Raw genomic sequence first — 12392 nt, 5'->3', positions numbered from 1 at the left:
CCCCCGGCCCCATCCCCCCCGCCTCCCCAGTGCCCCCCCGGCCCCATCCCCCCTCGCCTGCCCAGTGCCCCCCCGGCCCCATCCCCCCTCGCCTCCCCAGTGCCCCCCTGGGCCCCATCCCCCCCGCCTCCCCAGTGCCCCCCCGGCCCCATCCCCCCGCTCCTCCCGTGCCCCCCGGCCCCATCCCCCTCCCGCTCCCCCAGTGCCCCCCCACCCCATCCCCCCTCGCTCTTCCAGTGCTCCCCTGACCCCTCGCTCTTCCGGTGCCCCTCCCACACCCCTGCCCGCCCCCATCCCCCTACCCCTGGGGGTGCCCCTCGCTCCTGCCCCCAGCCCTGCTGGTGCCCGTCAGTCCCACCCCACAGCCCCTGCCAGCCCAGCCCTGGGCTCCCCTGGATTCCCTTTGCTGTGCTATTCCTGGAAGTTAGTTCACACCAACCCCCTGATGCGTTTTCACAATGCACCCGCCTGGGCAGAAGCTGCGAGATTCTGCTTAGAAACACCTGTTGGTGGGGGTGTTTGGAGACTGTCGGGCTTGGGGCAATGCAGAGGGTGTGGGCGGCTTCATCTCCCCCACTCCTGCCCCTGCCGGCCCGGCCCTGCCCCCCCAGCCCCGCCGGTGCCCCCCACTCCTGCCCCCCAGCCCCGCCGGTGCCCCCCACTCCTGCCCCCCAGCCCCGCCGGTGCCCCCCACTCCTGCCCCTGCCAGCCCGGCTCTGCCCCCCCCAGCCCTGCCGGTGCCCCTTCCAGCCCGGCCCTGCCCCCCAGCCCCGCCGGTGCCCCCCACTCCTGCCCCTGCCAGCCCGGCCCTGCCCCCCAGCGCCGCCGGAGTCCCCCACTCCTGCCCCTGCCAGCCCGGCCCTGCCCCCCCAGCCCTGCCAGAGCCCCCCACTCCTGCCCCTGCCAGCCCGGCCCTGCCCCCCCAGCCCTGCCAGAGCCCCCCACTCCTGCCCCCCAGCCCCGCCGGTGCCCCCCACTCCTGCCCCTGCCAGCCCGGCTCTGCCCCCCCAGCCCTGCCGGTGCCCCTTCCAGCCCAGCCCTGCCCCCCACCCCCCCGGTGCCCTCCACTCCTGCCCCTGCCAGCCCGGCTCTGCCCCCCCAGCCCTGCCGGTGCCCCTTCCAGCCCAGCCCTGCCCCCCACCCCCCCGGTGCCCTCCACTCCTGCCCCTGCCAGCCCGGCCCTGCCCCCCCAGCCCTGCCGGTGCCCCCCACTCCTGCCCCTGCCAGCCTGGCCCTGCCCCCCAGCCCCGCCGGTGCCCCCCACTCCTGCCCCTGCCAGCCCGGCCCTGCCCCCCCAGCGCCGCCGGAGTCCCCCACTCCTGCGCCTGCCAGCCCGGCCCTGCCCCCCCAGCCCTGCCGGTGCCCCCCACTCCTGCCCCTGCCAGCCCGGCCCTGCCCCCCCAGCCCTGCCGGTGCCCCCCACTCCTGCCCCTGCCGGCCCGGCCCTGCCCCCCCAGCCCCGCCGGTGCCCCCCACTCCTGCCCCTGCCAGCCCGGCCCTGCCCCCCCAGCCCTGCCGGTGCCCCCCACTCCTGCCCCTGCCAGCCCGGCCCTGCCCCCCCAGCGCCGCCGGAGTCCCCCACTCCTGCGCCTGCCAGCCCAGCCCTGCCCCCCCAGCCCCGCCGGAGTCCCCCACTCCTGCGCCTGCCAGCCCGGCCCTGCCCCCCCAGCCCTGCCGGTGCCCCCCACTCCTGCCCCTGCCAGCCCGACCCTGCCCCCCCAGCGCTGCCGGAGTCCCCCACTCCTGCGCCTGCCAGCCCGGCCCTGCCCCCCCAGCCCCGCCGGTGCCCCCCACTCCTGCCCCTGCCAGCCCGGCCCTGCCCCCCCAGCGCCGCCGGAGTCCCCCACTCCTGCCCCTGCCAGCCCGGCCCTGCCCCCCCAGCCCTGCCAGAGCCCCCCACTCCTGCCCCTGCCAGCCCGGCCCTGCCCCCCCAGCCCTGCCAGAGCCCCCCACTCCTGCCCCTGCCAGCCCAGCCCTGCCCCCCATCCCCGCCGGTGCCCCCCACTCCTGCCCCTGCCAGCCCAGCCCTGCCCCCCCATCCCCGCCGGTGCCCCCCACTCCTGCCCCCCAGCGCCGCCGGAGTCCCCCACTCCTGCCCCACAGCCCCTGCCCGCTCGGCCCTGCCCCAGCCCTGCCAGTGCCCTCCACTCCCAGCCCCTGCCCCAGCCCTGCCAGTGCCCCTCACTCCCGCCTGGCTCCTTTTGGCCGGTCAGTCACACTGTGTCTGGCTGCATTGCTAAGGCAGGGCCAGGCCGTGTCTGGGGTGACAGGCCATGCCGGGGACACGCCAGCCTTCAGGCAGCACAAAGAGACGTGGCTTGTGGTGTGTCGCGTTGCAGCCCCGTCCCCTGCTGGGGGGAAAGTCACCTCGTGCGCCCAGCCCAGGCCTGGCCACAGCTGGCATCGCGCCCAGGAGGGGGGGAGAGGCTCCAGAAGAGCTCCAGAGCGAAGGCCGAGGGACCGGCTCCAGCAGTGGGGGTCACACAGAGCTGGGGGGGTGAACGGCTCCAGAACCATGCCAGAGCAGCAGGGGAGGGCGCCTGGCGAGGGTCTCGGGAAGGGACCGGCAGGCCGGGAGGCAGGACTCCTGGGTTCTATGTCTCCAGCGAGGGGAGTGGGATCTAGTGGTTAGAGCAGGGGCCGACTGGCCCTTTATTGCTCTGGGGCACAGGAGTTTTCCCAGGTGCTGGGTCCAGGCAGTAGGCAGAGGCCCCCAGGAAGACAAACTAATGGAGCCCAGGGGTCCTGGCACCCAGCCCCCCATGCCCCAAGTGGGGACAGAGCCCAAGGGGCCAGGCTGGTCCCCAGGGCGAGCCAGGTACAGGCCGATGCGGGACACAGGGACCCCCAGCAGCAGGCCCTGGGTGGGTCGCAGACAGACGCTGGCTCTGGCCGTGCCTGGCATCGCTAATGAGGAGGGGGGAGCGGGAGGCTGTTTCTCTGTGTGGGGCCCAGACGGTCTGACCTTTACATCCTCTGGCAGAAACTCCCCCCACCCCGCCCCTGCGGGGGTCCTGCCAGCCCGCCGGGCTCAGGGGATGCAGCCAGCTCTGGGGTGGGGCAGCGCCTGTTCCTGCAGGGGGCTCCTGGCCCGGCACCCCCCATGCGGAACGTGGCCTCCCCCGCCGCTGCCAGGTTCTGCCCCCCGGGGGGGCCCGGCCTGCGCCTGAGCAAGGACCCAGGATCCGGGGAGCCGGGCCCGCGCCCGGTGGGAGTCCAGAGGGGCTGGGTCCCCGCCGCGCGAAGGGGGTGGCGTTGCGGGCAGCTGCAGTGACACGAGGTGGCCACGCGATGGCGCCAGGGACCCGAGAACTCGAACAGGCGGGGCGGAGCCGTAGCCCCTGTGGGCAGCGCCCTGGCTGAACCCAGCGCCCGGCTCCCGCCCTAACCACTAGACCCCGCTGCCCCCAGCGCCCGGCTCCCGCCCTAACCACTAGACCCCGCTGCCCCCAGCGCCCGGCTCCCGCCCTAACCACTAGACCCCGCTGCCCCCAGCGCCCGGCTCCCGCTCTAACCACTAGACCCCCCTCCCCCCAGGGCCAGGGCCGGACCCAGCGCCCCGCTCCCGCCCTAACCACTAGACCCCGCTGCCCCCAGCGCCCGGCTCCCGCCCTAACCACTAGACCCCGCTGCCCCCAGCGCCCGGCTCCCGCCCTAACCACTAGACCCCGCTGCCCCCAGCGCCCGGCTCCCGCTCTAACCACTAGACCCCCCTCCCCCCAGGGCCAGGGCCGGACCCAGCGCCCCGCTCCCGCCCTAACCACTAGACCCCGCTGCCCCCAGCGCCCGGCTCCCGCCCTAACCACTAGACCCCGCTGCCCCCAGCGCCCGGCTCCCGCCCTAACCACTAGACCCCGCTGCCCCCAGCGCCCGGCTCCCGCTCTAACCACTAGACCCCGCTGCCCCCAGCACCCGGCTCCCGCTCTAACCACTAGACCCCCCTCCCTCCAGGGCCAGGGCCGGACCCAGCGCCCCGCTCCCGCCCTAACCACTAGACCCCGCTGTCCCCAGGGCCAGACCCAGCGCCCGGCTCCCGCCCTAACCACTAGACCCCGCTGCCCCCAGGGCCGGACCCAGCGTCCCCCTCCCCCCAGGGCCAGGGCCGGACCCAGGCGCCCGGCTCCTGCCCTAACCACTAGACCCCGCTGTCCCCAGGGCCAGACCCAGGCGCCCGCCCCTCTAACCACTAGACCCCGCTGCCCCCAGCGCCCGGCTCCCGCTCTAACCACTAGACCCCCCTCCCCCCAGGGCCAGGGCCGGACCCAGCGCCCCGCTCCCGCCCTAACCACTAGACCCCGCTGCCCCCAGGGCCAGACCCAGCGCCCGGCTCCCGCCCTAACCACTAGACCCCGCTGCCCCCAGCGCCCGGCTCCCGCCCTAACCACTAGACCCCGCTGCCCCCAGCACCCGGCTCCCGCTCTAACCACTAGACCCCCCCTCCCCCCAGGGCCAGGGCCGGACCCAGCGCCCCGCTCCCGCCCTAACCACTAGACCCCGCTGTCCCCAGGGCTAGACCCAGCGCCCGGCTCCCGCCCTAACCACTAGACCCCGCTGTCCCCAGGGCCAGACCCAGCGCCCGCCCTAACCACTAGACCCCGCTGCCCCCAGGGCCGGACCCAGCGTCCCCCTCCCCCCAGGGCCAGGGCCGGACCCAGCGCCCCGCTCCCGCCCTAACCACTAGACCCCGCTGTCCCCAGGGCCAGACCCAGGCGCCCGCCCCTCTAACCACTAGACCCCGTTGCCCTCCCAGGCCGGGGGAGGACCTAGGCGCCCGGTCCCGCCCCGGTCCCTGACTCATCCCCGCTCCACAAAGTCCCGGACTCTGGAATTTCCCCTTGGCTAGGGCGCTGCTGGCTCGCAGGGAGTCAACCCTTCGGAGCCCGCCCCAGGGGCTCGGGCCTGGGACCCTCTCAGGCGGGGAGCCCGCTCGCCTGGGCTCTGCCCCGGCTCCGGGAGGGCAGTGGTGTCTAGTGGGTAGCGCGGGCCGGCCGTTTCTATAAATAGCTCTTCTCAGTCTGCCTCATTCCTTCGCCCGCCGCTTTCTCGTGGGTTGCGTCAGGCCGGTGCATTCCTGCGGCTTGACGCGCGGCTCTGCCCGGCTTCCCCGCCCGCCCCCTCCTTCCTAGTGCCGTGAGCGCCCTCGCAGTGCCCCCAGCGCGCCGTGCCCTCCGCGGGGGTCCCTCCTAGAGCTGCGCCTCCTCCTGCGGGGCTCCAACCCTGGAACAGGGGCGCCCATGTGCCGGTGCTGTGAGCTTCCCCCAGCAGTGCCCATGGCTTCCTGCCTCTGGCTGGCTCCAGTCCCGGCCTCCCAAGGCAGTTGAGTCACTGGAGGGGGAGGCTGACCCAATGGGCCAGGAATGCGGGGGGAGGGGGGAGAAGCCAGGGAAGGAAGGGGGATGGGAAGAAGGGATGCAAAGGCGGAAGGGGCCCTGTGTTGAAGGGGGGGACTTGGGGGGCTTCTGCGAGTCACTTTCACGCTCAACACAATTTTAAAATGACGATTTTATTGTGATGCTCCTGCTTGTTCCTAGAGCCCAGCACCAAGCTCCATTAGTGTTGCCATAAATACAGGGGTGGGGGCTGGGCATTCCCCTGGGCACCACAGACATGGCGACGCTCCCCCCCCCCGGGCCCTGGTGGCAGCAGGTAGCCAAGATAGGGGCCAACTCCCGTCCCTGGGACAGAGCCCCAGTCTCCTCCCGGAGCCCGGAGGGAACCCAGAAGTCCTGACTGGCAGCCCCCACCCCGCCGCTTGGGGAATTAACCGGTTCATCGCCGCACACAGATACTCGCTGGCAGCCAGGGCACAGGCTGGTGTTTCTGGGGTCGAGGGGAGGGGACGGTATTAGGTGAAGGGGAGCAGGGGCTTAGACCCGGGAGCCCCCCAGCAATACCGACCCCGTTGGGTTAGTGCCCACACACACACACACACACACACACGTTTTGAGGTACCATCGGCTGATCCCCTCCCCAATGTGAAACAGTTACATTAGTTATTTTCAAAGTGGGGGGCCTGGAATACTGTCCCCCATTTTGGGAGGCAGAGAGCTGGGGGGGCAGTTCTACTGGAGACTGAAAGGCACCCTAGACTGCCTCTGCTGGACCCCAGATTCCTATGCAGCAGCCCCAAAATCTGAGGTTCAGGATCACAGGGATCCACTGCATTTCCAAGATACCCTGGATTACAGGACGAGGAACCCCAAGATCTGAGCTCTGGGGTGCTGGGGAGGGCCCTGTGATTACAGAGCAATCCCACCCTAAGCCAGGGAGCTGCAGCTGGTCAATGCTTCTGGGGAAGCCCCAATATGGGGCACTAACGGGGAAGGCCTTTGCCCCCAACTCAGTGGCTAGGGGCAGGATTCTGAGCCCCCATTATTGCTAGCAACATGAAGGGTGAGGGGGCTCCAGCCCCCCTAGCTGTGCAAAATGGAACAGCCCTGTTGGAAGATCCCGGGCTGGGGTGCGGCGGGGCACCGGGGGGCGTTGGGCAAAGGCAGCTGATCGGGCCGCTGCAGCGATTTGAGCGATCGGCTCCAGTTCTGCCCCGTGAGCACCCAGGCCAGACACGCCGCCTGCCAGAGAGAGCAAAGGAACAAACCAATGGGGAGAACAGGCCAGAGCGCCTCAGCTGGGCTGGCAGGGGCTGCAGGGCGGGAGTGGGGGGCACCGGCAGAGCTGGGGGCAGGACCGGGCTGGCAGGGGCTGTGGGTCAGGTGCGGGGGGCACCGGCAGGGTGTGGGGGGGTAGGGGCTGTGGGGTGGGCATGGGGGGTGCCAGCAGGGTGGGGCTGTCAGGGGCTGTGGAGTGGGCATGGGGGGGGTGCCATCACGGTTGGGCTGGCAGGGGCTGTGGGTCGGGATGGAGGGGCACCGGCAGGGCTGGGGACAGGGGCTGCAGGTCGGGAGGGGCAGGGCTGGGCTGGCAGGGGCTGTGGGTCGGGATGGAGGGGCACCGGCAGGGCTGGGGACAGGGGCTGCAGGTCGGGAGGGGCAGGGTTGGGCTGGCAGGGGCTGTGGGTCGGGATGGAGGGGCACCGGCAGGGCTGGGGACAGGGGCTGCAGGTCGGGAGGGGCAGGGCTGGGCTGGCAGGGGCTGTGAGCACCGCAGACGTCTCTTACCATCAGTGTATCAGTGACTCTTCACCCGAGTGACCTCCAGTCTCTTCTATGGGGGCTGGAAAGGAGAAGCAAGGAGCCAGTTATGGGGGAGTCTCTGGAGGCCCTGGCCAGGAACCAGGGACCTGGCGACTAGGCAAGTCGAGAAGGGGGGTTGGGATCCACGGCTGGGGCATTGGGGGCTCCATTTGGGGCTGAGGGTTTGGGGTTTCAGCACGTGTGGGGCTGGGTTGGGGGGCTGGAGATGGTGGATGAGTTTGAGGCTGAGAGGGGCTCTGGGATTTGGGAACACAAGTCACTCACTGGTGAATTTCTCCTTCTTCCGGCAGCGAGCCCACAGCAGCGCCCCCCCCACCAGGCCGAGCACGGCGACGCCCCCCAAGACGCCGCCCACGACCAGCCACTGCCGGGTGTCCTGGGGCCGGGGCTCCCCACCTGGGGACAGAGAGATGGTTAACGGGGCTGCAGGTTGGCACCCATGGCTTCCTGAGCCCCCCCACAGCACCTGCTACCGAGACCTGAGTCCCCCCAAAGATTCCCCTCCACTCAGCTCCCCATGTCTCCTCCCACCACCCCCTGGCTGCCTTGGCCGGAGGCCCAGGGTGGGACACGTACACGTGGTGCAGAAATCGTTCTTGGTGAGGTGGAGGCAGATGGTGCAGTCCATGCACTTGTCCAAGTCTGGGCTCCAGGAGTGACCCCCTGGGCAGGCGGGTCCTGGGGGCAGGAGAAGGAAAGCCGGGAACAGGGCAGAGGCATGAATGGGAACGGGGCAGAGGCATGAATGGGACATGGGGACAGGCAGGAATGGGGCAGAGGCATGAATGGGACCGGGGGAAGGCGGGAAGGGGGCAGAGGCATGAATGGGAATGGGGGACAGGCGGGAAGGGGGCAGAGGCATGAATGGGAACGGGGCAGAGGCATGAATGGGACCGGGGGACAGGCGGGAAGGGGGCAGAGGCATGAATGGGACCGGGGGACAGGCGGGAAGGGGGCAGAGGCATGAATGGGACCAGGGAAGGAAAATGGGCCAATTCCGCCCCCAGAATGACAGAGTGAAGGGAACAGCAGAAAAGGAGGAATAAAGCCAATTCAGAGGGAGCAGGAGAGACCGGGAAGGGCAGGGAGAAGTTCGGGGGGGGGGGGGGGGAGGAGGCAGGGGGAGGGGAGCAAGGGAAAGAGAGAAGAGAGAAAACAGCAAGTTAAACTCTTCACGGTACAAACCTGAGCAGGGAGACTGTAACTTGGCAACCCCTCCCCCCTCACTGGGCTCAGATCCCCCCATGACAAGGGGCCTATTTCCAGCTGCTCCACGTCAGGGGCAGATGGAGCCAGGGGTCACATTTCACCCCAGCCTACGGGGGAAGAAATTAACCCCAAAACTCAGAGGGGCTGTGGGTTGGAGTGAGGGGCACCCGCAGGGCAGGGCAGGGCTGGCAGGGGCTGTGGGGGGCACCGGCAGGGCTGGGCACAGGGGCTGTGGGGCGGAGTGAGGGGCACCGGTAGAGTTGGGCTGGCAGGGGCTGTGGGGCGGAGTGAGGGGCACTGGCAGGGCAGGGCTAGCAGGGGCTGTGGGGGGCACCGGCAGGGTGGGGCGCAGGGGCTGTGGGGCGGAGTGAGGGGCACCGGCAGAGTTGGGCTGGCAGGGGCTGTGGGGCGGAGTGGGGGGCACCGGCAGGGCTAGGCACAGGGGCTGTGGGGCGGAGTGGGGGGCACCGGCAGGGCTGAGCTGGCAGGGGCTGTGGGGGGCACCGGCAGGGTGGGGTGCAGGGGCTGAGGGGCGGAGTGGGGGGCACCAGCAGGGCAGGGCTAGCAGGGGCTGTGGGGCGGAGTGGGGGGCACCGGCAGAGCTGGGCTAGCAGGGGCTGTGGGGCAGAGTGGGGGGCACTGGCAGGGCGGGGGAGGAGATGCTCGGTGTTTTCCTGGGGTGCCCCCTTCCAGCCCACCTGCTGGTTTTTAGCCCTTTCTGGGCCCAAAGCCTGGCGCTTGGGCTGCCTGGGGGTGGGGGAGGGACGTTTCCGGGGTCCCGGTGAGGACACCTTTGGGGGGGAGGAATGGGGGGCCATGGGGCAGGCGCTGTGGGGAGAGGGTGGCTGTGGGGTTATGCTCTTGGGGATGGGTCCGGGGCATCTGGAGATGCGGGAGAATTATTCTGGGGCAGGGAATTTGGGGGGGGGGGGGGTTGGGGCGTTTCAAGACTGAGGGGGCAGCCGCCCCTCCCCCAACCACACTGGACACTCCAGACTTGCTCAACCCGACCCAGTGACGTAACGTCACGCGGCCAGTGACTCACGCCCCTCCCCCGCCGGCCGGCATATCCCATGAATGAAATCACCGGGACCCGGAGCCCCGCCCCGCCCGCGCACGTGCACGTGGAGCCGCCGGGACCCCCGCCCCCCCGAGAAGGGGTTTCTAGGGGCTGCGCCTCCGCTTCTGTGCGGGAGGGGCCTGAACCCCCAAGTCGCGGCTGGGGGGGGGGGACTTCCAGGGTCCCCCGGCACGTGGCAGGAAAACGGGGTCCCTCCAGGCGGCGCCCCACGCGCCAGCTGCGGCCAATGAGGAGGGGGCGTGGCCACCTGGTTCCGTTCATTAAAAAGTAACAGGCGAGTCTGAGCCGGCCCCCTGCGGGATACATCTACCCCCGGGGGGGACAGGGCCAGCCCCACAGCGCCCCCGGGGGGACAGGGCCAGCCCCACAGCGCCCCCCCCCACAGCACCCCCGGGGGGACAGGGCCAGCCCCACAGCGCCCCCCAACACAGCACCCCCGGGGGGACAGGGCCAGCCCCACAGCGCCCCCCAACACAGCACCTCCCGGGGGGGACAGGGCCAGCCCCACAGCGCCCCCGGGGGGACAGGGCCAGCCCCACAGCGCCCCCCCCACAGCACCCCCGGGGGGACAGGGCCAGCCCCACAGCGCCCCCCCACAGCACCCCCGGGGGGACAGGGCCAGCCCCACAGCGCCCCCCAACACAGCACCCCCGGGGGGACAGGGCCAGCCCCACAGCGCCCCCCAACACAGCACCCCCGGGGGGGGAGGACACGGCCAGCCCCACAGCGCCCCCCAACACAGCACCTCCCGGGGGAGAGGACACGGCCAGCCCCACAGCGCCCCCCAACACAGCACCCCCGGGGGGACACGGCCAGCCCCACAGCGCCCCCCAACACAGCACCTCCCGGGGGAGAGGACACGGCCAGCCCCACAGCGCCCCCCAACACAGCACCTCCCGGGGGGGAGGACACGGCCAGCCCCACAGCGCCCGTACGGGACACGCACCCCACCACCGCATCCCAACCCAGCTGCTCAGAGCCCCTGCCCGCGCCCGGTTCAGACCCACAGCCCGAGCCCCGCACCTCCGGCCGGCTCGCTCCGGGCGCCCTGCAGCAGCAGCAGGAGGAGCGGGACGAGGCTCCACCGAGGCTCCATCGCTCCGGGCGGGCTCTGAGCCGGTGACTCAAGTCTCCAAACTTTCCTCGCGCAGCCCGAGCGACGCCCCCGCGGCTCCGGCCGGTGTGTGGCGGGGCGGGGCGGGGAGCCCGGACTCCTGGGTTCTCTGCGCTCTGGTGGGGGCTCTGGGTGGAGAAGAGCGGGGGGAGGGGATTGAGGCAGGAACGGGTGGGGGGAGAAGGAGGGGGTTGGGGGTGGGGGGGAGGAGCGGGAAGGGGGGGCTGGGGGGGGAGGAGCGGGAAGGGGGGGGGGCTGCTTTGATCCAGTGGAGCAGGGAAGAGGGTTTTAAGGCTCCAACAAGCTGTATTATTGGCAGGCAGGGCCCTGCTGTCCCGGCGGGAGGGGGGGCAGCTCCTTCCGGGCCCTGCCCCTGCCCCTGCCCCTGCCCAGCTGTGTTGGCTCCACTGGGCCCCCTCAGATCCCAGCTCTGGGCCCTTCTTCTTGGGCCAGCCCATCAGCTGAATCCCCTGAACCTTTCCCATCACAGGCCTCACTGGAGTCTGCCCCAAGGGACCCCCCCCACTCCCAGCCCACAGCCCTGCCCCCCAGCCCTGCCGGTGCCCTCACTCCCACCCCACAGCCCTGCCCCCCAGCTCTGCCCGGTCCCCCACTCCCACCCCACAGCCCTGCCCCCCCAGCCCTGCCCGGTCCCCCACTCCCACCCCACAGCCCTGCCCCCCAGCCCTGCCCGGTCCCCCACTCCCACCCCACAGCCCTGCCCCCCAGCTCTGCCCGGTCCCCCACTCCCACCCCACAGCCCTGCCCCCCAGCCCTGCCCGGTCCCCCACTCCCACCCCACAGCCCTGCCCCCCAGCCCTGCCCGGTCCCCCACTCCCACCCCACAGCCCTGCCCCCCAGCCCTGCCCGGTCCCCCACTGCCACCCCACAGCCCTGCCCCCCAGCCCTGCCCGGTCCCCCACTCCCACCCCACAGCCCTGCCCCCCAGCCCTGCCCGGTCCCCCACTCCCACCCCACAGCCCTGCCCCCCAGCCCTGCCCAGTCCCCCACTCCCACCCCACAGCCCTGCCCCCCAGCCCTGCCCGGTCCCCCACTCCCACCCCACAGCCCTGCCCCCCAGCCCTGCCCGGTCCCCCACTCCCACCCCACAGCCCTGCCCCCCAGCCCTGCCCGGTCCCCCACTCCCACCCCACAGCCCTGCCCCCCAGCTCTGCCCGGTCCCCCACTCCCACCCCACAGCCCTGCCCCCCAGCCCTGCCCCCCACTCCCACCCCACAGCCCTGCCCCCCAGCCCTGCCCCCCACTCCCACCCCACAGCCCTGCCCCCCAGCCCTGCCCGGTCCCCCACTCCCACCCCACAGCCCCTGCCCCCCAGCTCTGCCCGGTCCCCCACTCCCACCCCACAGCCCCTGCCCCCCAGCCCTGCCCGGTCCCCCACTCCCACCCCACAGCCCTGCCCCCCAGCTCTGCCCGGTCCCCCACTCCCACCCTGCAGCCCCTGCCCCCCAGGCCCTGCCGGCGTCCCTCACTCCCACCCCACAGCCCTGCCCCCCCAGCCCTGCCTTGTCCCCCCACAGACCCTGCCCCCCCAGCCCTACCGGTGTCCCTCACACCCGCCCCACAGCCCCTGCCAGCCCGGACCCGCCCCCAGCCCTGCTGGTGCCCCTCACTGCTTTGGAAGGAACGAGGAGGAGTCCTGTGGCCCCTGGCAGACAACAGGGCAGGGTCTTTCCTGGGGCAAGCCAAGCTCCATGGCTCTGCTGACGCGGGTTTGAGCCAGGCGTGCTTAGGCCGATGGCTGGGCTAGTCTGCAAGTGGGGCACAGGCCTGCTGGCTGGTTTGTGGACAGGCGGAAGCCGGCCCAGTGCTCTCG

General features: G+C 72.0%; 1 protein-coding gene across 1 annotated transcript; it reads right to left on the bottom strand.

Annotated features, from left to right (window-relative positions):
* Positions 1–5484: 5484 nt before the first annotated feature.
* On the bottom strand, positions 5485–10712 carry TNFRSF12A (TNF receptor superfamily member 12A). The gene is made up of 5 exons (XM_075917344.2): positions 10468–10712; positions 7731–7832; positions 7419–7550; positions 7119–7173; positions 5485–6572 (listed from the first exon to the last, which is right to left on the bottom strand). Exons 1-4 carry the CDS (start codon positions 10538–10540, stop codon positions 7121–7123), a joined length of 360 nt encoding a protein of 119 aa, XP_075773459.1. The 5' UTR covers positions 10541–10712; the 3' UTR covers positions 5485–6572; positions 7119–7120.
* Between the last annotated feature and the right edge of the window lie 1680 nt (positions 10713–12392).

The sequence above is a fragment of the Pelodiscus sinensis genome, chromosome 5 (genome assembly GCF_052426305.1).
Source record: "Pelodiscus sinensis isolate ZL-2025 chromosome 5, ASM5242630v1, whole genome shotgun sequence".
NCBI lineage: Eukaryota > Metazoa > Chordata > Testudines > Trionychidae > Pelodiscus > Pelodiscus sinensis.
The sequence above is the reverse complement of the archived record's forward strand: the minus strand, read 5'-3'. Positions and strand labels throughout refer to the sequence as shown.

What these genes read in the sequence shown, in the direction of transcription:
- TNFRSF12A (XM_075917344.2), bottom strand. Translation starts at nt 10,540, where the DNA reads ATGGAGCCTCGGTGGAGCCTCGTCCCGCTCCTCCTGCTGCTGCTGCAG. An exon ending in GAACGATTTCTGCACCACGT is followed by an intron (nt 7,551 to 7,730) that starts GTACGTGTCCCA and finishes CTCTGTCCCCAG; the next exon opens with GTGGGGAGCCCCGGCCCCAG. An exon ending in GAAGAAGGAGAAATTCACCA is followed by an intron (nt 7,174 to 7,418) that starts GTGAGTGACTTG and finishes TCTCCTTTCCAG; the next exon opens with CCCCCATAGAAGAGACTGGA.